The sequence below is a fragment of the Schistocerca cancellata genome, chromosome 5, assembly GCF_023864275.1.
Source record: "Schistocerca cancellata isolate TAMUIC-IGC-003103 chromosome 5, iqSchCanc2.1, whole genome shotgun sequence".
In the NCBI taxonomy this organism is placed as follows: Eukaryota; Metazoa; Arthropoda; class Insecta; order Orthoptera; family Acrididae; genus Schistocerca; species Schistocerca cancellata.
In genome coordinates this window covers 440,371,807-440,396,363 of record NC_064630.1, presented here as the reverse complement: position 1 = coordinate 440,396,363, position 24,557 = coordinate 440,371,807, and the positions used below count along the sequence as shown (strand labels likewise).

Genomic DNA, 24,557 nt, shown 5'->3' with positions numbered 1-24,557 from the left:
TGGAAACAGAGAAGATAGATAGAGATATAGAGACAGAAAATGCCCTGCTCCCAATCTTGCATCACTCGTGTCATTCCCTTGTGGACCACCTTGGTGCAAGACCTGTTCCACACACCCTCGCACTGCCCCTACCGGAGCCTAGTGACAGGCATTTCCTGTGCTACAAAAGGAAGGGCCATGTATGAAAGCCATGTGTTATATATCAGCTATGCTGCAGGTACTGTGCAGCATTCTATGTGGGCATGGTAGGCAACTAGTTGTCTAGTAAAATGAAGGACCACTGCCAAACTGTGACCAACTACAAACTTGACCATCCCATGAAAAAAGGCTCAACCACTGTGGTCATGAATTGCAGTGACTGTCTGAGGTCTCCACCAACTTTTCAGACACTTCTCTGTACAAACCTTACTGCCATGATCCCCTCCCAGAAGTCCAACAAGACCTCAAGCAGCTCCTCAAGGCCTTAGGTTCGTCCCAAACTTCCTCACACCAATAACTTGCCTATTATCTACTTCCCAAACCCCACAAGTGTCCCTGCTATTTTTCCCATTGCGGCTGGTTACAATGTTCCCACAGAACGAACCTCTGCCTTTGCTGCACCATACCTCCAAGCTGTTGTCCATAACCTCCCATCCTACATACAAGACACCACTCACTTCCTCCATCCCTTTTCCACACTTTCTGCCCCATTACCACCAGACTCCTTGTTGGCCACTGTGGATGTGATGTCCTTGTACACCAACATTCCCTATGCCCATGACCTTAAAACTGTGGGAATGCTACCTTTCCCTGCATCCTCCTGATAAACCAAACATACCACTTCTTTCCTTATTTTCCTGGCCAACCACATTCTGACCCACTTTTATTTTCTTTTGACGGCCAAATCAGTAAACAAAACCATGGTACTGCCATGGGTAATCGCATGTTAGCATCTTGTGTCTACTTATTTATCGACCATCTGGGAAATTCTAAAACCCCACGTCTGGTTCAGATTTATTGATGACGTTTTCATGATCTATACTCATGGCAAGGACAATCTTCGTTCTTTCCTCCATAACCTTGACATCTACTCCCAAATCAGCTTCACCTTGTCCTTTTCAACTCAGCACGAATTTCCATCTCTCAGATGGCTTGACAAAAATGTCTATTCATATCAAATGCACCAACCACCAATAATATCACCACTTTGACAGATGTCACATTTTCCGTGTCCAAAAATCCCTTCCTTGCAGCCTCCCCACCCGTAGATGCTGTATCTGCAGTTGTTGAAATATACCAGTATCTTACCGGAGCCTTTGTTGACAAAGAATATCCTGTCCATCTCATCCATAAACAGATCTTCTGTGCCATCGCCTCCTCTGAAACCAATAAACCTGTTAATTATCAGCTGGACAGCACCCCTCCGACCACCTAGTATTGTCCTGGCCTTGAAACATCCAACCAACCACATCCTTCAGCTACCTTTAGTCGTGCCCTGAGATGAGGGACATCCAAACCACGTCACCCAAAGTAATGTTTCACTGCCTAGCCAGCCTACAGAATATCGTTGTCCATTCGTATTCCAGTCCTGCTCCCAGACTTGCTCCCCATGGGTCTATTCCCTTGTGGATGACCCTGATGCAAAACCTGTCTCATACACCCATTCACCATGTCCTACCGCAATCCAATTACAGGCATTTCCTATCCTGTAGAAGCCAGGACCATTTGTGAAAGCAGCTATGTTTTATATCTGTTGTACAGTGTTCTATGTGGGTGTGAGAAGTAACCAACCATTTACTCGCATGAATGGCCAACGCCAAACTGTTAACCTGTTTCCCACTGTCTCGCCTTACCTTTTCCTTTTTCTCTTCTGTCATTGTCCATACTTTTTCTCCATCCATGTCGTGTACTGTCTTCTCCCTCCGCTCTTCCCCTTCCCCCTCCTCCCCCCACCCCACCCCCTCTTTCTGTATCTCTTAATCTTTTATGTGCTATACCTCTCAAAACTCATTATGTAATGTTGTGCAACCACTGAGTCATCTGGCTTTCTCAATTCTGCCTCGCACTACCCTATTATGCCCTCTTTGCCTCGTACATCCTTTCCTTTCCCTTCCCCTCATCCAGTCCCACCTCCCACACATACATAATCCCAGGCAACCACTCTCAGTAATTGATAATCAGTAATTGATGTTGCCACATTAGAGTGTGTTTGGGTGTCTTTGTGCCTGTGTGTGTGAATGTGTGAACTTTCTACTAGAAAAAGAGCCAGAGTTTGAAAGCTAACAAACACTGATTTCTGTTAAATGTGTGTGTGCACCTCTCATCAGTCTGCTGTAGGTGACTGGTTACTTTCCCTTATATCATGTGTTATCCCACCTAGAAATTTCAATTTTGTTATACGAAATTATAGAACAGTATTCTTCGCATCATTCTGCTACAGAGCCCGTAATTGTATTCAAAGCTTAAATGCAGTGAGTTCCCTAGTAAGAGAATAGCTTCTCTTCGCAACTCAACATGGATTTGGAAAGCATTGCATGTGCAAAACACTGCTCACCCATTTCACCGACAGAATTTTGTGAAACATGGATCAAAGTCAGGAGAACCCCCGGGTACTGTGATAGTGCACAGGTCATCTGTCAAAAAGGGTGGACAGCAATCTGTGACTATTTACTGATGATGCCATTGTTTATTTTGAAATGTCATCATTGAATAACAGTACATATAGTCAAGAAGACTTTAAAAGAAGTTCCATTTAGTGCAGCCAATGGCTTTTTGCTTTAAATGTGGATAGATGAAAGTTGACATGTTTGGGTAGGTGAGACATTACCATAATGTTCAAATATAGTGCTAATGGTATGCTATTAGGCTCAGAGACATTGATTAAATATCTAAGCATAATGTTGCGAAATATCTGGAAATGAAACTAGTATATTTGAAGAGTTGTAGTGTTATGAAAAGGATGCAAATATTTTAATACATTATTCTACAAGTAAAACTAAGGAAAAAAGTTCATATAAACATGGGTCCGAAATGTTTATTTATGGAGTTACGGCTAATAAAAGATTGGCAAGAAATTAGCAACTTCGCTAATATGAAGTAATTGCAAAACTATGAGGTTAAAATAAAGCATGGTTTCCATTTATTTTGTTGTTACTGATGTGAATCTAATGAAACAAGTCTTAGATGTGTATCTGCAGTAGTTTTCCAGAACATCCAGAGAAGCAAAGAAGCAATTTCGTAAAATGTTTAATTTATTAACTACTGGCCCAATTTGTTAATTCCAGACAATTCCACAAAGTTTTCAACAGAAGTTGTAGAGAATTTAATTTTGGAAAATGATGGTAATAACGTTAACTGAAACTGTATAAATGGTTAATATAATCTGCTTTTATTAATACCAAAGCACACGTGAATTCATGTTAAACCGAAAAAACAAAGCTCAGTGTTAAGGAAGTTGTACAGTATACATACAATTTCACAATACATTCACAGTGAATGTTCAAAAATGTCTCCACCAAGTTCAGTGCATTTAGTTGCATGTGTATGAACAGATTTTTTTGCTCATTTCAGGGGATGGTTGTTAATTTTGTCTACTGCATTCATAATGCAAGCTAGTAATGCCTCACATGTACTGACTTTGTCCTCATAAACTATGTCTTTCATCCATCCCCATACACAAAAGTCCATTGGTGTTAAATGGGGCGCTCTGGGTGGCCACAGACATGTAGCACCACGATCAATCCATTTCTGGAGAAAATGTTCATTTAAATATGTAGTAATGGTGTTGATGAAATATGGAGGTGTGCCGTCATGTTCAAAATACATTTGCAATCGCGTAGCAAGTGGAACATCTTAGAGCAAGCAGGGCATATCTTCTTGAAGGTATTGTATGTATGTCTCGCCAGTGCCAGTTAGATGTCCTGGGAAAATGAATGGTCCAGTAAATTGTGTGTGATCATACCACACCACACATTTACGCTAAATCGCTAATGGAAATTGCATTGCACTGTTGCATGTGGGTTTGCTTCAGACCATATGTGCTCTTTATGTAAATTGTTTACATCATCTCGAGTAAACTGTGCCTCGTCAGTAAATAAAATGTATTTGTGTAACTGCCGATTAGTATTTAACCAGTTGCACAACTCCAAGCGAAGGGCAGGATCTCCCAGGTGTAAATGATGCAATTTTTGCTTATGGCAAGGATACAGATTATTATACTTCAGTGCACACCATACCTTAGAGACACGTCGTGTACTGGTACCCGGGTTACGTTGAACAGCATCCATAATATCCTCATCATCGTTTTCATGTATTGAGTGCTCGTACTGATTACGAACAGTAGGTAGAGAACCTGTCTCCCATAACATTCGAAATACTGCACTAATGGTTTATGCGTTCGGAATCCTCTGAGATGGATAACGTACGCGATATTCGTTAACTGCAGCCGTAGCATTACCATCACATTTGCCATAAATAAACACCATATCAGCATATTGCTCTGTTGTAAATTTGAAAGGCATCCCTGTTTCATAAATAATCTACAAACTACAACAGTTACTATGTGATTTCACTTAAAAACACATGTTGTTATTATATTCTTTCACTGAACAGTACAGAAAAATAACTCATTTCAAGGTTAGGAAATGACTGAAGCAACTCACTAACGGTTGCCAACGATGACATAAACATTTCTACGCTCTTTATGGAAAGTAAACAAATTTACTTGTCTAATAATCTTTGCTTCTCTGGATGTTCTGTAAAACTATTCAGATAAATGTGTGGGGCATGTTCTGTTGGATTCTCCAGACCAAAAACAACAAAATAAATGGAAATCGTGCTTTACTTTAACCTCGTACAGTTTTGTGATGGCTTCATATTAGCAAAGTTGCTAAATTTCAGCCAAAATCTTTTACTAGCCAATACTCCATAACTAAATATTTGCGGACCTTTGTTTATATGAACTTTTTTCTTTAGTTTTACTTGTAGAATAACATATTAAAATATTCGCGTATCTTCATGAATCAGCCTGTATAGCAGAGATGTGAAGTTACAGATAGGCACAACAACAAGACTGTCAGACAAGTAAGCTTTCGGCCAACAAGGCCTTCATTGGAATTAGCAACATAAACACACACTCTCATGCAAATGCGACACACACACACACACACACACCACACACACACACACACACACATGGCTGCTGTGGCCAGAGACATTCTGGCATCGGCAGACAGAGACTGTGGTCATGCATGTGTGAGTTGCGTTTGCATGAGTGTGTGTGTGGGTGGGTGTATGTTGTTTAATTCCGATGAAGTCAGTTTTAGCCAAAAGCTTACTTGTTTGGCAGTCTTTTTGTTGTGCCTATCTGTGAGTCAACATATCCGCTATATGGTGAGTAGCAATTTATCCTATTCATAATATTGTCATTATTCCATCCTGGATTTTCCATTGTTAGATGAGTTGTAAGAAGATTTTATGAGAGAATTCTGGGGAAATATAGCACACATATGAAAGTGACCATGTGCAAACCAATTGCACAGCCCATTCTTGAGTACTCTTAAGTGCTTGGAATGGGGCTCCCACCAGATTGTACTAAAGGGAGACATAAAAGCAATTCAAAGACGTGCTGCTAGATAGATGTGTTGTCCAGTTGTTTGGTCAGTGTGAGAATAGTACAAATATGCTCTTTGAACTTAGATGGGATTGTTGGAGGAGGAGAGACCTTTTTTATGTGGAATGCTGCTGAGGAAATTTAGCAAACCACAATGTGGAACTAATTGCAGAATGATCATACTAATTCTAACATTTATTTCAACTAACAACTATAAGGACAAAATTAGGGAGATTTGGGCTCATACAGGGGAATAGAGACAATCGTTTTTCCCTCATTCTATTCGCAGATGTAACAAGAGATGAAATAATTAGTATTGGTACAAAGTACCGTCTGTCATAACACTGTGCAACGGCTTGCAGAATGTGTATGTTGACAAAAATGAGAAAATAAATTAAGAAAGGAATATCAGCAGATGGTAATAGAAGGAGAATATTTAACAGTATTATGAAAAGGAAAGTTGCTACTCACCATATAGCAGAGATGCTGAGTCGTAGATGGGCACAACAAAAAGACTGGCACGAATAAACCTTTCCGCCAGTAAGGCCTAATATTTGAACAGACAGAGGTAGAAGGAACTGACACAAACAAAACTCTTAAAGTTAAAAATTAAGAACTGGTTCTGCTACCAGTAAAGATTCTCTCTCTTTTTGTTGACAACTTGTTCTGACTTAACCAGCGCAAAATGCTGAACACTACTCCAATGTGAGGTGACTGCAAAGAAATTCAATCAGGTCATGATAGTTTACAGTTTACACCAGATGGATTCATGACCACTTATGTCATAAAGGAGATGGGCTGTTCACATTGGATGATCACATGCATTACCTGACCTGTTTCGTTGTAACACAAAACATGTCCCGTTCACACACACATTTTGCCACCACCATACAATAAGTTGCTGTTTCATATGGCATCAACATTGGTTGTCACCTTCAGTGCTTCTGCTGGTTCCCTTCACAGTTTTACGTGTATGTTACATTATAGGCTGTTTTTTAAATTATATTATTAAGTTTCTTCCCTTCTACTTTGTCCCATAGATTTCAAATACTTTAGCATATTTTCATTCTGAAAAATATTGTAATTTTACCTTCCTTGACACACACACACACACACACACACACACACACACACACACACACACACTGTGTACTATTATAGTCATATATACACTACGATGATTCAGACTTTAATACAACATAGTCAAATGTTCCCTTAAATCCTGACATGGTGCCTTTTTCCCTTTGACATTTTGATATATGTCATAAAAATGAACGTATGTTTTATTTTGACAGGTCCGTAATCTCTGCTACATGGTAAGTCGACGGGAGAAACTGTCAAGATCATTTTTTCGCATGCGTGAACAGACATTTCACAAGCAAGTTGCTGTTCTGAGTGATCCTTCATGCACTCTAAAGACAAAAGAGATGGCAGCAGTTCTGGAAGCAAACCATGCGCCCTCAATTTATGACCGTTTGTACTCGCATCTCCCATCATCTGCTACTGCATCAAACAGAAGCAGCACATCAGGTGGCTTACATTTGTCTGAGGTACCAGCAGCTTGTGCTGATTTTGAAGTTCTTCTGGCAAGAATTGCAGGCAATGCATCACCACCACCACCAGAACGCCCACCAGATGTTAATGGTCTACTAGTGAAGAAGACAACACCAACACAGTCTTCTGAAAACCCATACAAGCGGCTGTACTTCTTTAATGGTGCCCAGAGGCGACGTGCTGGAAGTGGTCCATATGGTGCCTCAAGGTGAGGTGTTGCTTTTATTTCTGTTGTAACTTATAAATAAAAAATGTACTTTTGAATAATTTCAAAGTTTTAAAAATTGAATTTTCCAGTCCTGATAAAGAAGGGTTTAAGCATAATTCCGACCCCCTCCCCCATTTTTATTGTGCATAGGGAAATTTGTATCCAAAACTTCTTCCATGTTTCGTATTCTTTTTCAGAATGCATGTAGTAGATTGCAAATTGAACTAATTAATTACATGAATTTGATGATGACTTTTGTATTGAAATCACCAAGGAAAGTGGGAAATTTAGACTTGGCTCCTACTATAACACTCCTTAAGTAATGGTTGTGGAATGCAAGTAACTTATATTATAATTTGTCCCCTTAGGTGTTAGTGTACTACATAGCAATGTTTGGAGAATGTTTCTTGGCACTTGTGTGTATTTTGTTTTTCTTGTCTTTGTGAATGAATCTGTTCCTTCTGATTTCAGCATCTTTACATAATGTGGACAACCTGATGTAGGCTATATTTGTTTCTCCAGCCTTTACCATCAGATTGGTTGCTTGAAAGACTATGTGTCTTATTTGTTTGGGCTGGTCAGAAAGCAGCAGTCGACTTGATAGTGCGAGGCAGTAGACAATGACTAGCAGATGTCCCCCAGAGATTGTGTTCAAAACTTTTCCATGGTAAAAGAAATGAGATACATATGAAAAATGACTGTGTGTGTGTGTGTGTGTGTGTGTGTGTGTGTGTGTGTGTGAGAGAGAGAGAGAGAGAGAGAGAGAGAGAGAGAGAGAATTTAAAAAAGGATCTCTTACATTGACGCTTTCTGGACAAAAAATGCAGACGTTCATGTAGCATTCTTGGAGTGAGTCGTCTGCAAATTTATTGATTTTCTGAAGCTGTCATTATCATTTCCTACCTTTGACTGTCATTAATTTGTCATTAACCTATCTACATTGTTTTGATAACATTTAGAGCTGTGGGACATGTTTTATTTTTCTAATGAGGGTCATGGTTCCACCAAAATAATCTAATATTGATAAGGTATCTTGTTGAAATTTTGGTAATCACCGATTTCATGCTTACTTTATGAAGCTTTCAATATACTTCCATTATAAAATCATAATAAAGTCCCTACATTATTATGATTCTGTAAAGTAAACCCACAGAAAATTACACTATCTCCACTTTGAAATTACACCTGTTGTAAATTTCAGTTCTTTCTTTTTTTCTTATGATGGATACACAAGTTCCAAGAGAAATCTGGCAACTGCTCTGTATTTCAGATCACTTTTCTGTAACAAAACCTTTATGACTCTTATTTTATCCACAAGTAATGAAACATTTGGTGTCTGGTTACTAGCTTCTCCAGTATTTGGCCTGGTCTTTTGTGTTGAGTTGTTAAAATTGATTCTTTTTGCAGTTTTTCTTGTATCCTTGTCACCATTGTAAAAAGTTGTTCACAACAAAATAATGGCCCTTAATATAGGTAGACATTATGTCAGCCACACTTCTGTGTAAATTGGAAAACTTGTACATGTATATGATATTACACCTGGATCAGAATAACAAAGTGGTTGATGTCAAGCTGTTTACAGTACTGCTTCCATGGTAACAGCCAGTCAGAGGACATGTTTGGTCATGCCTTCTGTTCCATTAACCATCTCAAATTTATCTACTACAGCTGCTATAGATAGTTACAGACGACCCATTCGCCCACTAACTTAACAGTTGTGATCTGCTTTGTTATGTGCCTTTATTTCTCTGTGCGACGAGCATATTTTGCACTGCAGGATATCGGAAACTTGCAGCAGAAGTGCGCAAGAAAGTGTGGTTGCAAAACAGAATGTTCAGCAGTAGCACTTTTTGCATGCTCAGCCACATAATTTTGGGTGCTCGGTGTAAGAGGAGAGACGCAGCAATGCAACGCTGTTGCCTCTAATAAAGGTAGTCAAAAGAAGTGCGGACTGTTTGATGATTTATAAAAACACTGTCATGAAAGTTTGCAAAGAAAAATACTGTGCAGAACAGGAAGGGCATGTCCATCTAAACTGTGGACATGGACACAAGAAGGACAGACTGAGTAACAAACTTGGACTCATTCCAGTAAGATTATGTGTGTTGCCACATACACATATGCTACAAGAGAGAAAACATGTATAAAACTGTGTGTGCCTCTTTGTGAAGCAGAATTATTCACTGTCAGCAAGATTTCTTTGTTAATCCTTGTCCGAACCTTCGGTTTCGGCTAGAAAAAAATTTATGGATGCAAAATTGTAGTGGAGAGATGTGAGTGTTCCATGTTGTTGTCGACATTTAAGAGTCTTTATTAAAATGCTGTTTGAAGACATTGAGTGGTTCAGTGAAACATAGATAAATGCCGGTCATTACATAAAAAAAGACTGGACCGATTATAGTATATGTGGATGTAGTGCTGTTCCCATGGGAAAGGGTGCAAGAATTGCTGTTTTGCATGCTGGAGTTTAATTTGGTTTAGTGCAGGCCTGTCTCCCAGTTTACAATTTGAGGGAACCAAGCGATTACAACGAAGTGGATCACAGTAATTTTCTGAAGTTGTTCAAAAGGAAACAATTGGAAAACTTAAATGAGCTGTCTCTCATTGTGGTGGGTCATACCCAATTCCATTCAGTTTCCAAAGATAAAGTTCCATTGATGGCAGCAAGAAAAGTAGACATTGTTGAATGCTTGAAACACCACATTGTGTAAGTTCAGGAAGATCTATGCATGGTAGGACAACAATATGTTGTTGTTGAGACAGCTAAAGAATACGGTCACATGTTTCTTAGGCTCCCACCTTACCACGTCAGTGCCATCGAAATGATTTGTGTGCAGACAAACATTAAGTGACAACTAATAACAAAAGTTTCACTGTGGTAGAAATTCAAAAACTGTAGAAGAAACAGTAGTGCAAATAGAGCCGGAGCAGTGCAGTAGTGGTGTACACCACACAGAATGGTTGTTGAAGAATCATGGAAAAGTGAAGTGAGTGTAGAAAGTAATATCAAAAATATAATTACGTCATCGGGAAATTCCAGTGACTCTTACACAGAGCAGAACACAGATAACAACAGTTTGAAGGAGGAAAGTGACTGTGAACTAAGTGGCATTTATCATTTGGCATAATTCTTCTTTCTTCAGTGTTTGTGTTTCACATGTTTAGTGAATGGCATCTAAAACATTTCCATAGCAAATCTTGTCTCTTTATTAAGGGGTACCCCTCTAAGCAAGTATGACCTACTTTATGCACACTGCAGTTATTGGTAAGTACTTAAGCAGTTTGTATTTTTTTAATGTTGTTAGTTAATTTATTTAAAAAAAAAAAGATCGTGTGACTTGGGCCTCCCATCGGGTAGACCGTTCACTGGGTGCACGTCTTTCGATTTGCCGCCACTTCAACGACTTGCGCGTTGAAGTTAATTTATTTACATTAGGAATTCAGATTAATTTTAGCATCCCTTTTATATTGAACACACCAATTGAATGTGAATAATTTTGATTATTATAAAAGACAGTCCATGTCCTTTTTGTTTTGTTGAGATATGCAAATAATAGGAACACACACTGTGGAAAGTGGGTAATGGGGAGAGTGGGGGGTCATGCCAGGAGGGTAAAGTGGATCATCAATATTCCTTTACTGTCACAAAAAACAGTTGCCATCACTTTTCAGGGATAGGTGAACAAGAGTGGCACCATTCATTTGATTGATGTTTTGTTTTGGGCGTGAAATGAAATACCCATGTTTCGTCACCCTTAACAATTGATTCCAACAGTTCCTTCCTCTCATTTCCACACTGTTGAAGAAACTGGTGGGCACAGTTGACATGTTATTGCTTGTGGTGTTGTGTAAGCATTTGCGAGACCCACCACTTGCACACCTTGTGATACACCAAGTTTTCAGTCAAATTTTTCTCACGTGAGCTAGCAGAAATCTCAGGAACCCAAAGAGTCAGTTCACATATAGTGATTTTTCAATCTTCGAGCAGTAGTTGCTCAAACTCTCAACGATCTTGTCTGAAACGGACACTCTTCTGCTCCAGTTTTCATTGTTAATGTCTGTGTGATCAGGAGTGAGCTCCCTACACCATTTGTGGAAGTGTTGAATGGGCATACACTTTTTGCCTTAAACTTCACATAATTTGTGATGAACGTCAATAGGCAGAACCCCTTTTGCATTTAAAAACTGGGTAACTGCACGGATTTCACGCTCGGCAGTAGTGGCTCCTTCCAAACTTCACTATGAAGTCCAAGGTGTTATATCCCAACTGCACAAAGTGACCATCTATGCCTGGAATGACAATGGAGCATTATGGATAAAGTATTGCCTCATCTCAGATGTACTGGATAATTGAAAGATGTGCATGTAACAAAACAGGACTGCCTAGTCGGCAGCTTACCTGTGTCTGCTTGGCAGGTGAGTTGCAGGTGCTAAGTGTGCTGTACCTGATGGGGCAAATTTGGAACAGCATGACATACAACATTCAAAATTCTATTAAGAATTGGGACAAATTACCCAGCACAAGGAGTAATCTAACTTAGCTGTAATAAGCAAAGATAATGAAGTCAAAATTTTAAGTACTGGAATAAAATGCTGTGGCAACAGACAACTGTGCTTATGTCACATTTGACATATTCCTTCTTACCATAAAGGAGTGCATGAAAATGTTTAAGAATTTTGAATTAAAAATAAAACTGATAAAGACACATTGAGAGGAGTGACAGAATTCTGCTCTTCAGGAAGAAAGATTTCACAACATAGCTGAAGCAAGGGGGTCACCACAAAGAGATAGGTGCAATGCAACCGGTAGGGAGGGAGAGAGTAGCTAGATAAAATGGGCACATTGGTGCTACAGCAGAAGGATGTCATAAATTAAGTAGGCCGAGGCAGTGGGAAAAAGAAAATGGGGAAAGAAGTCCATGGTAATCATCCCCAAGAGAAATGATAGATTACAAGAGCATTTATCAACTAATCCAGAAATAATTAAATTGGCATTGGAAAGAGAAGCATAAGGACACAGTATGTGGACAGCTTAAGTTTAGAATGTATAAAGCAGTGTTTGTCTAGGATGTTGTGTATAGTTAGAGATTCGACAATGAAAAGTTTACACAAATAGGAAGAGGTGAAGGGTGTAATCAGACAAGTAAAGACAATGAGGACTAGTGACAATAAGTCTACCATTTCTGCTATTCTGTGTCCTCTGAATCCACTGTGTCCTTCTCCATCTCATCCTGTTGTTACCCTGCTAGAATTAAATTCTTTTCTTTATATTAAACATGTATGACATACACACTGCAAATTTTCATACTCTTGCCCATTTCAGTGTGATCTTTGCTTTTGAGGTACGTATTTGTACTTTAAGCAGCTCTCATGTATTAGATCTAACATTATCTTTACTACACCGCTTTAACTTTCCCATTGTACTTTCCATCTGTCATTGACTCATAACTAATTGCCCTTTGTTTTATTTAATTAGCAATCAGCAACTATTTTGTATCAAATGAATATTCAGGCATGGGAATATACATCATATCTATAACAGTTCTTCAAATGTAGTTGATGAGAGCAAGTTCTTCCACTAAAAAATTGTGTGTTATTAACTTTGCACTTCTCAGCAAATTCTATTTGAAACTAAAATAAGAAGGATATCTGAGGACATGCAACAACTCACAACAAATGAGTGCCTGTGTCAGCACCATTAAAAGGTCTGAAAATCACTCTTATCTTTTTAGCTTTCACTCCTTTCACTGTAATGTGTGCTCTCTCCACCCCGTCCCTGCCCCCCCCCCCCCCAACACACACACACACACACACACACACACACACACACACACACTTAGAAATCTTCTACCCTCGCCAGTGCCATCTGTGATCCAACTGCAAGTGAATGGTTCATTTCCCTGGAGTTTACTTATTGTTTCCATCTTGAGATTTCCACCTCTTGTATTATTTAAAACCCTCGCCAGTGCCATCTGTGATCCAACTGCAAGTGAATGGTTCATTTCCCTGGAGTTTACTTATTGTTTCCATCTTGAGATTTCCACCTCTTGTATTATTTAAAATTGATAAATGTTGCACTTAAAAACAAGTGGATAAAATAATAGTATTTCTGCATTAGAATGACAAATATTACACTTCTTGATTTAATTTAATTAATTAATTTTTTTTTTTTTTCCAGTGGCAGTGAAACAGAAGCGAAGGTGTCAGCATCTCGGCGGGCGAGTGGTGCCTCCAGTACTGAAGATGACGACAGGCAACGCCATAGGTATGCCAGATCTGCAAAACATAATCGTGTGTGCCTGTGTGAAGAGCGAACAAACCGTTATACGGATGGGAAGGATGTTAGCTTATTAGCAAACTTTGAAACAGGTTTGGTACTTAAATTTCTATAAATGAAGCACATTAATGTTTAAAATCTGTGTTACTTGTTACACTACTAGTCGAACTGTGTCATTTTGGTTCTTACTGAGTGATCACAGCAAAGACTTGGTGTTTAGTGCACTTACACTCTATTGGATCTTTATCCTTTAGAATGGATTATTCGATTCTTCTACAAACTGTTGATAGTACGCCCATGCTTCACGACACACCTCCCTCATATAAACTAGATCTGATTTTTAAATGTTGACTAAAGATTTTTTATGTTTTACAACTAATTACATTGATTTCCCCTTACTATGCCTGTTCGATATGTGGCTTCACAAACAGTTATCATAGCAGACAATAAATAGGCACCCAGAATAGGTGACAATTGTCTGACATACATTTTCTGTTTTATGAGAAGGCATATAGCACTCTGTAAGATGTTAACTACACACAGGGCACTCTGAAATGAGTAACATACAGAGGTTTTATGGTGTCATGGTATGGCCTACCAAGTTTTGAAGAAATCACTATATTGTACACAATCAACAATTTACTGTTTTTTGTTTACTGTATTGTGCAATGTAATATAAAGCCAAATTTGGTCGTTATATTAAAGTCAGTGCTGTTAAAACAGAGAAGGCTTCAGTTCTATCAACACAAAAACATAGACATTGTGACAGGATTAAGTGTTCCAAGAAATATAATAATAATAATGACAGGAAGATTAGATTGTGTAGTGCTACCAGCACTTACTAAGTACACAGTCACATGGTGAGAATAGGCTTGAGTAGTTTTATTAACACGAAATTACAGAAGGGAAAGAATCAGTTGTCATAGGTGGCTTGTCAATATACAGCAAGCAGAGAACAGAATAAGCATAAAATAAATAAGTTACAAGTCCAAGCAGTAAGTAATAAACATTAACACAGTGCTCCAAGCACCAGACACAAACTTGGCGGTTGATGCCATTCATTTGTCACCACATAGTCACTCAAGTTGTACCACAACTGCATCACTGGGGAGCCTGAACGAAGCTAATACGTGTGACCCTAGCCATAGTAGTCGACATGTGCAGCAGTCGCTGCACAAGCCCCCTTGATGAAAGCAAAGCATAGCATGGAACTTATTCTCTGAACCAGGCCGGGAGCTGGGAAGTGGGCAGGTCGTCCGGAACAGGTGGTGCATGTAGGTTCTGTGTTGACATGTTGTGGTGCCAGGATTGGAAGATGGGGTCTCATATCTGCCAGTGTGCAGCTATTGGCCACAAGGTGGGTGATGCCTCTTTGAAAATGTAAACGGGCTTCACACTACTACGAGACACGATGGTCTGTTTTCCGTTCATAATCATGACCATCATTTGTGTGTGTGTGTGTGTGTGTGTGTGTGTGTGTGTGTGTGTGTGTGTGTGTGTGTGTGTGTGTGTGTGTGTGTGTGTGTGTGTGTGTGCGTGTGCGTGTGCGTGTGCGTGGTTTACATGTTCCCGTAACTTGCGAAGGAACTCCAGTTCGTCACCTATTTCGGACAGTAGGCTGATATCAGTTAACTCCCCTGGCGAACACAAACTCTTGGCATAAACCAATTCTGCTGCTTAGGCCTCTAATTCTGGTTCGTACACATGGCTCATAGACCCAGCAGGACTATGGGCAGTGCACGTGTCCAAGACATTCCACATTAGCGCAGCCTCCAGCATCTGATGCCAACGTTTCACCATGCCATTGCTGGCCAGATGATAACTGGTCATCTTTGGATGGATGTAGCCACAGAACCTCACCAACTGCGTCAACAAGTTTGACTCAAACTGTTAGCCGCTGTCAGTAGCAATATGGAGTGGACAGCCAAACCTCGCTAGCCACATCGTTGGGAAAGCAGTGGCTAGTGTTTCTCTGTGGATGATACCTGGAGGTACTGCCTCAGGTCATCACATATATCTATCAATCATTGTGAATATTTAATGTTGGCCGTCCGACAGAGAAAGTTGTCCCACCAAATCAAGATAAATGTGGGTGAAGCATAAAGAAACATCTGGAGATTCTTTGATCAGGGAATGATGTGGTGAGTGATTTTGTGACGCTGGCAAGCTCTCTTCCACTCACGGCAGTTTTTCTATTCCTGGTCACACAAACTGCTGAGATGCTAGCTTGAATGTCGACTGGACTCCAGGATAACAAAGATTATGTAAGACATCAAACACTGGTCTGCAAAATGCAACGGTGACGAAAGGGCACACACTGCCATGTGACACCTCACAACACAGTTTCATGTTCTTGCCAGGTACATCAAGTGCCGAAATGTTATCATGCAATTTGATGTGCAACTTGGGATCTTCTTGTTGCACCTTCTCAAGTACCATCGTGTTCACAGGTTGTGACATACTGATAACTCTAGACAGTCCACAACCACATTAGTGATGCCCAGTACGCAGTGAATATCCGTAATGAACTGGCTAATGAATTCCAGGTGCCTGAGCTGCTGCAGGGAACAAGTTTTGCTGTTTTTCTCAAAAGGGTATGTTAAGGGCTTGTCGTCAGTGTATATTACGAACTCCCTTGCCTCAGTCTCTGGCCAGAAGTATTTGATTGCTTGATATATGGCTGAAAGTTCCTAATCATGTGTGTTCAATCTTTGCTGGGAAGGTGACAGTTTGCACAGAAAATAAGCCAGTGGTTGCCACGTGTTGTCCATCCATCGCTGGAGGGCTGCACCAATGGCTAACTTGACTGGCGTCCACCACTACTGCCAGTGTAGCATCAAGCTTAGGGTGCACCATCAGTAATACTTGTGCTAGGATTTTTTTTAGTCACTTCAAAACCCACATACATCTCCATGGTCCACTGCACCAGAGAACTGCTGTTAACCATTGGACCAGCTAGTGCTGCATTCGGTGGCGTATATTGTTCTGCAGTGCATGGTAAATACTAATGGTAAAGTTGAGCATTCCTAAGTATCTACATAGCTCCTTTATTGTAGGTGGCTTAGGTAGCTGTAATATGGATTCAGCCTTCTCAGTGAGTGGTAATGAGCCTTCTCAATATATTCGATGATCTGTGAATTCAACTTCAGGTTGTCCAAACACACATTTTGCCGTGTTCAATAGCATGCAGTATTCTTTTAAACACTCTAAAACTTCTTTTGGATGCTGGCGATGTTGGGCCTTGGACGATGAATACACTAACACATCATCCAAACAGGCGAAACAGAAGGTCCACTCACAGCAAGACAAAGTCGTTGAACCGTGGCAGGTTTGTGCAGCATTAGGTACGCTAAAGGTCATAAACTTGCTCTCATACAATCTAAATGGTGTAATAATCGCAGTATTCGGAACATCCTCTGTTGCCATGGGAATCTGGGTATACAGTTTCGTGCCGTCTATAACACTGAATATAATGGATCCATGCAGTACATAGCTATAATCTCTTAGTAGTGACACTGGTTAGCGATTAGGCACGATTCATGAGTGGAGCCTTCTGTAATCATCACACATATGCCAAACTCCTCACTTTTTGGGTACTAAATGCAGTGTGGACGACCATGACAATCTTCCGTGGTTTTTATGTGGTGGGTCTTACCAAGAAAAACTTGTTGTGACGCACCTGGAGGTGTCGTTAAGGTTGGAAACTCATGCAGCGGTGGGCAGTACTTCTCGTTCGCAACCCGTATTACCTTGATTTCATACTTTGTGGCACCACGATGATACCCAGTGGCCCTAAGTCCGGTAGTATTGCCCACAAGATGGGCTACATCTTTGAGGAGCTGGTAGTGAGCTAGGAAATCAGCACATATAATTGCTTCAGCCACACCCACTACAGTTAAATCCCATGTGAATTGAACAGTGGAGTCCCAAATTCAACTCTTAATGCCAAATGCCATACGTTGCAATTGCTGAATTATTGGTGGCAGACGAGCTAAACTCAATGGGCGGTATGCAACAGTGCAGTGACCCTCTGGGCAGGATACTAAGACTGGTCATGTGCCTATTAAATACTTCTGGTCTGCTACCCTGTCAGAAATGAATAGGTGCAGGGACATAGTTGGGCAGTTGGTGGCGCATAAAACCAACCGTCGTTTGCATTTGAGTAGTTCACAGGGCCTGGTGTAGTTGATACCCTGCTCTTCGAATGACCCTCCTGCGACGCTGTGACTATGAATGAGCCCGGTCTGTAATCTTTCGTGGGCGTTCTCTGCTAGTGGAGCCATGATTGTATCCTGAACATTGGAAGCATAGCGATCGAGCTGATTCACTACCAATGAAAAATTTAGTCGCATAAATTGTAATTTCAGCACGGCAAAAGCAGGCGTCGACCTGGGCAAACCAGAGAACTGGGTTATGCGACCAAAACATTGGAAGGCAAATGAACAGTAATACTGCAGGCTGTTTCATCCTGTGATCAGTAGTACTGGGGACCAGTCTTCTCAGTGCTTATCACGTTGGGGTCACAATTCACTGGAATATTTGATCATGTAGTGCTAACCATATTTAATAACTGCTCAGTCACACCCTAAGAATAGTCTTGAACAGTTTTATTAACGCTAAGTAACAGAAGGGAAGAATCAGTTGCTAAAAACAACTTCTAATTATACAGCAATCAGATAACAGAATATACATAAAGTAAATGAGTTACAACTCCAAGGAGTAAGTAATAAACATTAACACAACACTCAAAGCAGCAGACACAAACATGGCAGTTGATGCCATTCATTTGTCACCACATAGTCACTCAGCTCACACCACAACTGCATCTCTGGTTGACACTAATGGAGCCAATGCTCATGACCACAGCAGTCAGCGTGAGTTGCGATTGTTACAACTACAACAACAACAACAACAATAATAATAATAATAATAATAATTTAAACTTACAAAAGCTTAGTAACACCTGTAACAAATCTTGTAATGTAGATGAAACTACCAATTGTTGACTGTTCACCATTCAGCACTTATTTTTTACCAGGACAGCTGCATAAGCAGAAATTTATTTTAAAAATATCAGGAGTAGTGCACATGCATTGAGGTCTATGTAACTTTTTGCGATGACCACAAGCAATTGCTTGCTGAGACATTTGTAACAAAAATAAGTCATACAGACTGCTTGTGGATTAGCTTATTAGGAAAGAGGATTAGAAGCGTATAATGTTGGTCATACACTTTTATGTTATTTGATGCATGGTAAGAATAAATCACAAGAACTGACAGAACTTTGCATGCGGGAATCAGTTTTGTCAGTATTCCCTAAAGTGGCATTGGTAGATACAAGAAACAAAAATAAGGAAATCCAATCATTCCCACGCAATTGATTGAAGGGTAGTGCATAGTTTGCCCAAATACACTGCTGGAAAAAAAGGCAACACCCTCAGGGGTAAGGCCAGTCTACTGACAAGTGGTGTGACAGGATTTTCATCGTTGTAGGAGTATATGATTTAAAAAAATTCAGGCCAAACTAAACAAACTTCACAGAAAAGGATGCCCAAATACTCGCAACAGTACACAATGTACCTCCTCCCTCTGGCAGCAAAAGGGGCATGTATTCTTGCATGCAAACAATCATAAAGGTACTGAATGGGTTTCTGCAATGGATTCTCCCAAGCATCTTGCACCTTTTGTTGCAATTCAGTAGTGGTTCTTGCAGGCCTTGGACAACAAGTTAAGTTCCCACTTCAACGTGTCCCATATGTGTTCAGTTGGTGAGAGATCTGGCAATCTTGCTGGCGAGGGCAGTTGTTGTGTTGCACAAAGAGCCTGTTCCATCATAGCAGCTTTATGTGGATGTGGATTGTCCTGCAGAAAAAAAATACATCATTTTCCTGTTGAAGAAATGCAGCAGCATTGGGATAACAACATATGCAATGTACTGGGCACTGGTTACTTTATCTTGTGGAAACACCAAATGTAACCATGAGTTCTAACTGATGCCCCCTGACACACACACACACACACACACACACACTATGAAGCCTGCAGTGAGATTGTGTCATGGGTGAATGCACTCTGGAATCATTGAAGACAACAGAGCATCATTCCGTCCTCTAGTCCAACTCTTTCACAACACCAGGTCAGACATGTTTTGAGATGTTGTCGTGTCAGTGGCAGCCTGGCCAGAGGTACAAGTTTTCTTAATCCTGCAGGAAGCGGAAAATTCCCAATTGTTCCTTGTGACACAGCAAGTGCAACATGTGCCTGGATTTCATCCTCGGATGATGTTTGGTCCGCCACCACTGCTCGCACAATTCGTCAGTTTTCATGTGCTTATGTATTACACCGATATACAGAACCTGATCTTCAGGGAATTTTCCACAGATCACTGTTGAAAGCAGTGGCACAGCACTTGTGCATTGTGCCCAACATGTGCAGCAATCCATCAATGTGTCTAGGTAGCTTCCCACAGATGCACAATGTGACCCTGTTCAGATGGCTGAAGCTGTTCAGGAGGAGTACGCACGTGTGGGTGAGGCATGGCTGTATCCAAAAGTGTTGCAAACAGTGTTTATCTCTGAACGCAGCATGGTTACTACAGAACATAGGATGCACACAGTGGCCCCCTGGCCACTATCTGATTGCCAATGCCCGTGACAAATAAATCACTGACACTACAACCCCTCAGTATGCACGTGTTATATCCAGGTGTCCCTGAACACAATCCTTGAGGTTGTTGCACCCCCTCCCCTTCCCCTGCCATTGTATATAGGTGTGTAAGAGAGGGAAAATGGTTGGTGGAACTGGCAGAGGGGAATAAGATAATGATGTAAGAGGAAGCTCAAATTCAAAAGTCAGGAAATGATAGACCCTACCTTACAACAAAGTTATTGCTCTTAGTGTGAGCATCTTGACGGAATACATAAAGGGTGGTCAGCTTAAAAATCTTGCCACTGAAATTTCTTGAACAGCATTTAGTCATGTTAATGCTACACAATGTAAAAGATCATTGCAAATGCATTTCTTGGATTTGCCACTGGTTAACATTGTGCAAATCCCACAATAATTCATGAACACAACTTTCTGACATCATCAAGTGGTGATAGTAGCTGTCATCACTGCAACAAGACATTACTGGAGACTCGCGCATGATGGTGTATAAATTTATCGAGGCCAGAAGCAGGAATTAAAGCATGTGTGGAGAAGTAATCACAGTTGGGATGAAAGTAGCTTTCTTGGTGCCCTTGCTTGTAGCTCTAGTAAAATTCGGTGCTGTCACGTAAGTATCACCAGTTGTGTCTTGTAGCAGTGATGACAGCAACTACAACCATCACCCCACGATGAACAGTTGTTTTGATGAAATGTTGTGCGACTTGCACAATTGTTGCAAATCCAAATGGCAGCAAGTGTGTTTGCAACAGATCAGCTGAGAAAACTTGAATTGCTCAATTTCTGTCTGCAGATTGCTTTTCTTTATTTTCAAATAAACAGTTTTGGGCCAGCAGTCCATCTTTGGAGCATTTGTTACATTTGCAGAGTAATTTGTCATTACAGAACTGCATATTCACTGCCATAACTACAAATATTTTGCAGTAACTATAACAAATGATCCAAAGATGAGCAGCTGGCCCAAAACCAGTTGTATAAAAGTAAAGAGAAGCACTCTAAAGAAAGAAATACAACAGTTTTGTAAAAATTATGAACCGGTCTAGTTTTGATAAAGCTGAAAAGTCACACAAAATGTGACTCTTTTTAAGAGGGAAGTAAAATGAAGTAGTATCAGATGGGGAGAAACCATATTTACTATGTGTCTACAGTAATTTTTATAAATAATCAGCTTATGCCGGTGATTAATGCAAAGTTCATGCTTTTCTTAATACTTCCTCAGTCAGCTACTTAGACAGTTTTCAGAGACAGAAAAACAGCCATTTACATCATTCATTTTAAAAAGCATTTACTGGCTTGTTCGTGTTTGATGTGAATACTGTAAAAGACCTAGACACATAGATTATTCTACACCTTCATTTTAATTCTTTGATTGGTAATAATTTTAACTGGAATTAAAAAGGAAGTGTGATTTTCATTACAAAAAGTTCTTTGTTCTCAGTTCCTGTACAATTCCTCACATGATGCTTTCATTTAAAATACTTCGAAGCATTCTAGCAAGCCTATTGGTATATAGCAGTCAGGACATCAACAGCTTGTTTCCTTCACAATTGGTTCACTACAGGTTTAGTGATAAAGTAACAACTGTAAAAGACAATGTTCATGGTGCCAAAGTGCACCATATTTTATCAGTGTGTAATGGAATCTGGGCTGCAAAGGTATACCTTCTCAATGTAACAGAACACCATAACCCTGTTGCAATATTTATACTTGCATATATTACAGACATCAGGGGCTTCTAAGAACATATATGTCCATAATTTGCCATGTGAGGCAAATATAGTTGTTTGAATTGAATATCACAATGAGAAAGGTTGTATCTAGAAATTGTTTTGCCTTGCTATATATTTTAGACAGTTTTTAAAGGTTGTGTGCATTTGTAGCTTGATTTTTATACAAAGTGATCAAAGGGTTTGGACATTGTTGCAGCAAACTCTATTAAATGTAAACCTTATCTTTACAATTAAAAATTTATTACATTTTTCATGGTCCAGTTAATTAAAGCTTACCTAATTATGGACAGTAGTAACAGAAGAATTTATTCATTGTTTCTTTGTAGTACTCAAATTATTCAATTGTTTACTGTCATAGAAAAGTTATTTAAAGGTGCCCACATAGTTACATTAGCATTAAATTCATCATTATGATTTCTGTAAATTAAAAATTGTTTGTTTCACTGTCTCCATCCATTGTATATTAAGTTTGTTTTGAGAACATTGTTGTAGTAGATTCAGTGTCCAATCTTTGAAGACCCATGTTGGCACTTATATTTCCTTAAGCCTTAACTTATTCCTCTCAGTTCTGTTACTCTATCATATTCTCATCTGTCTGCACTGTTAATCGAATTATACGAATGATGTCAAAACATCCACACTTGTTTTGTGCTAATCTCATAGTACTCATCTTTATTCATCCCCTACCATTATTTACTGTATTCACACTTTCTTGTGTTAATCTTTTGCCATTCCTGCTTATTTTGTTATCTTGTCATCTGCTGCTCTACATATTTTGAGGCATTCTTTGAATTGCACAAAGAGAATAGCCTGTCTGAATCCATGTGTGTTGAGTGAGGTGGAGAATGGCTAAGGCACTGGAGTTGCATTCAGAAGGAATGTCATTCAAATCTCCATCCTGAAATCCTGTGATTTCCCTAAACCTTTCCAGGTGAATGTCTGAATAGTTGCTTGGGCAGGGCCACTTTTGATTTCTTTCATTATTCTTCTTTAGCTGATTAATTAAGGGTGACGCAACATAAAACCATTCCTGCTTATTTTGTTATCTTGTCATCTGCTGCTCTACATATTTTGAGGCATTCTTTGAATTGCACAAAGAGAATAGCCTGTCTGAATCCATGTGTGTTCAGTAAGGTGGAGAATGGCTAAGGCAAGTCTTAAGGACTTTCCTGGCAATCTGTTGACATCATGTGGTGTTAGATATTCTGCCAGATATCGGTGTCATTCTTGCACGATATTTCGACAACTTGACTCATTATCTTCATGACATCTGAGACTCGGGTAGCACCTGATGAAGATAACAAAGTCATGTTGTCAAAATATTGTGCAAGAACGACGCTGATATCTGGGCAAATACCGGACACCTGAAAATGTCAACATTAAACCATGTTTCCTTCCATGCACACTGTTGGATAGTGCAGAGGACAGTCTTTGGCTGTAAGCACAGCCAGTTCATTGTTGTTAGCATATGCTGAACAATCAAGGCAGGAAGCTAGGATGGTGGCAAATCATGCCTTTCTCAAATGCCATACCGCTTTCATTCTTGAATAATTTTAGAAAATTTGTAATTAAGACTGTAACTGTACATCACTTAATTACAAACTAGTTTTGGTCAAGATAACAGACCATGCTCAGTATATGCTCAGTGAAAAGATAGGCCATAATCAAGCACAGTGCACATAAACAAAAAGACTCATCATATCTCTAATGGCATTGGTCACATAATCTATCCTTAAAAAATGACATCAGTTGCAGGACTTGTATTAGAATTTGATAATTTGGTATCTGCATCAAGGCTATAGATCAGCTATATCGAAACTACAGATCTATCTCACACATAAGGTAATAATGTAATGTGGGGAACTGCATAGTAAGGCTGAAGTGGTATTACAGGGTGTATACAATCCGGGAAAAGCCCAGGAATTTTTTCATCCAGGAGAAAACTGGGAAAAACCCGGGAATTTTTTGGAATTCTGGGAATTTTTTATTCTTTTAGTTTTCAATTAAATTTTTTGTGATTTTGGCTGGTAAGAACCAATACTCTAACAAAGGATATTACTATATCCCCCTTCTGCAGGATAGTACTGCAGCAACAGAATATGAACAAGAGGGGGGGGGGGGGGGGGGGGGGGCGAAAATAAAACTTAAAGTCGCAAAGGAAAAGTGCCATATACAACAACAAAACACATTGCTCATACAAGCGTCTGCCAACAGCAGAGTGTGTCAAAGGCTTTAGGAAGACTATGCAATGCTTCCTAACAACAAATTGCCTCCGATGAACATGACGTGACAGCTGTTTACATCTGATTTGTTTGAGCAGTTGCGGGCACTCTCTTGTGCATGCGCAGTTGAGTCGCGTATGAGTATACCTTCTCCCGCTTCCAGCTACAGATGTGTGGCTGGGAACCACTATCTAATATTGCCCTGGTTCGGAAATATCGTAGATCCAGTGCTGATGCACAGAGCAGTCTTGAGTTGTAGTGGGGAGGTGGGTAGTCACCATGCGACCTGTGTTTACATTTAGTGATTTTG

General features: G+C 39.9%; 1 protein-coding gene across 1 annotated transcript in view; it reads left to right on the top strand.

Moving 5' to 3' along the window:
* The window catches only part of LOC126187296 (PHD finger protein rhinoceros), a 246,764-nt gene that overhangs the window by 134,852 nt on the left and 87,355 nt on the right, over positions 1-24,557 (top strand). The window contains exons 13-14 of the mRNA XM_049928284.1: positions 6,886-7,352; positions 13,531-13,617. Of these exons, the coding sequence (XP_049784241.1) occupies positions 6,886-7,352; positions 13,531-13,617 (554 nt within the window). The remainder of the gene's footprint in view (positions 1-6,885; positions 7,353-13,530; positions 13,618-24,557) is intronic.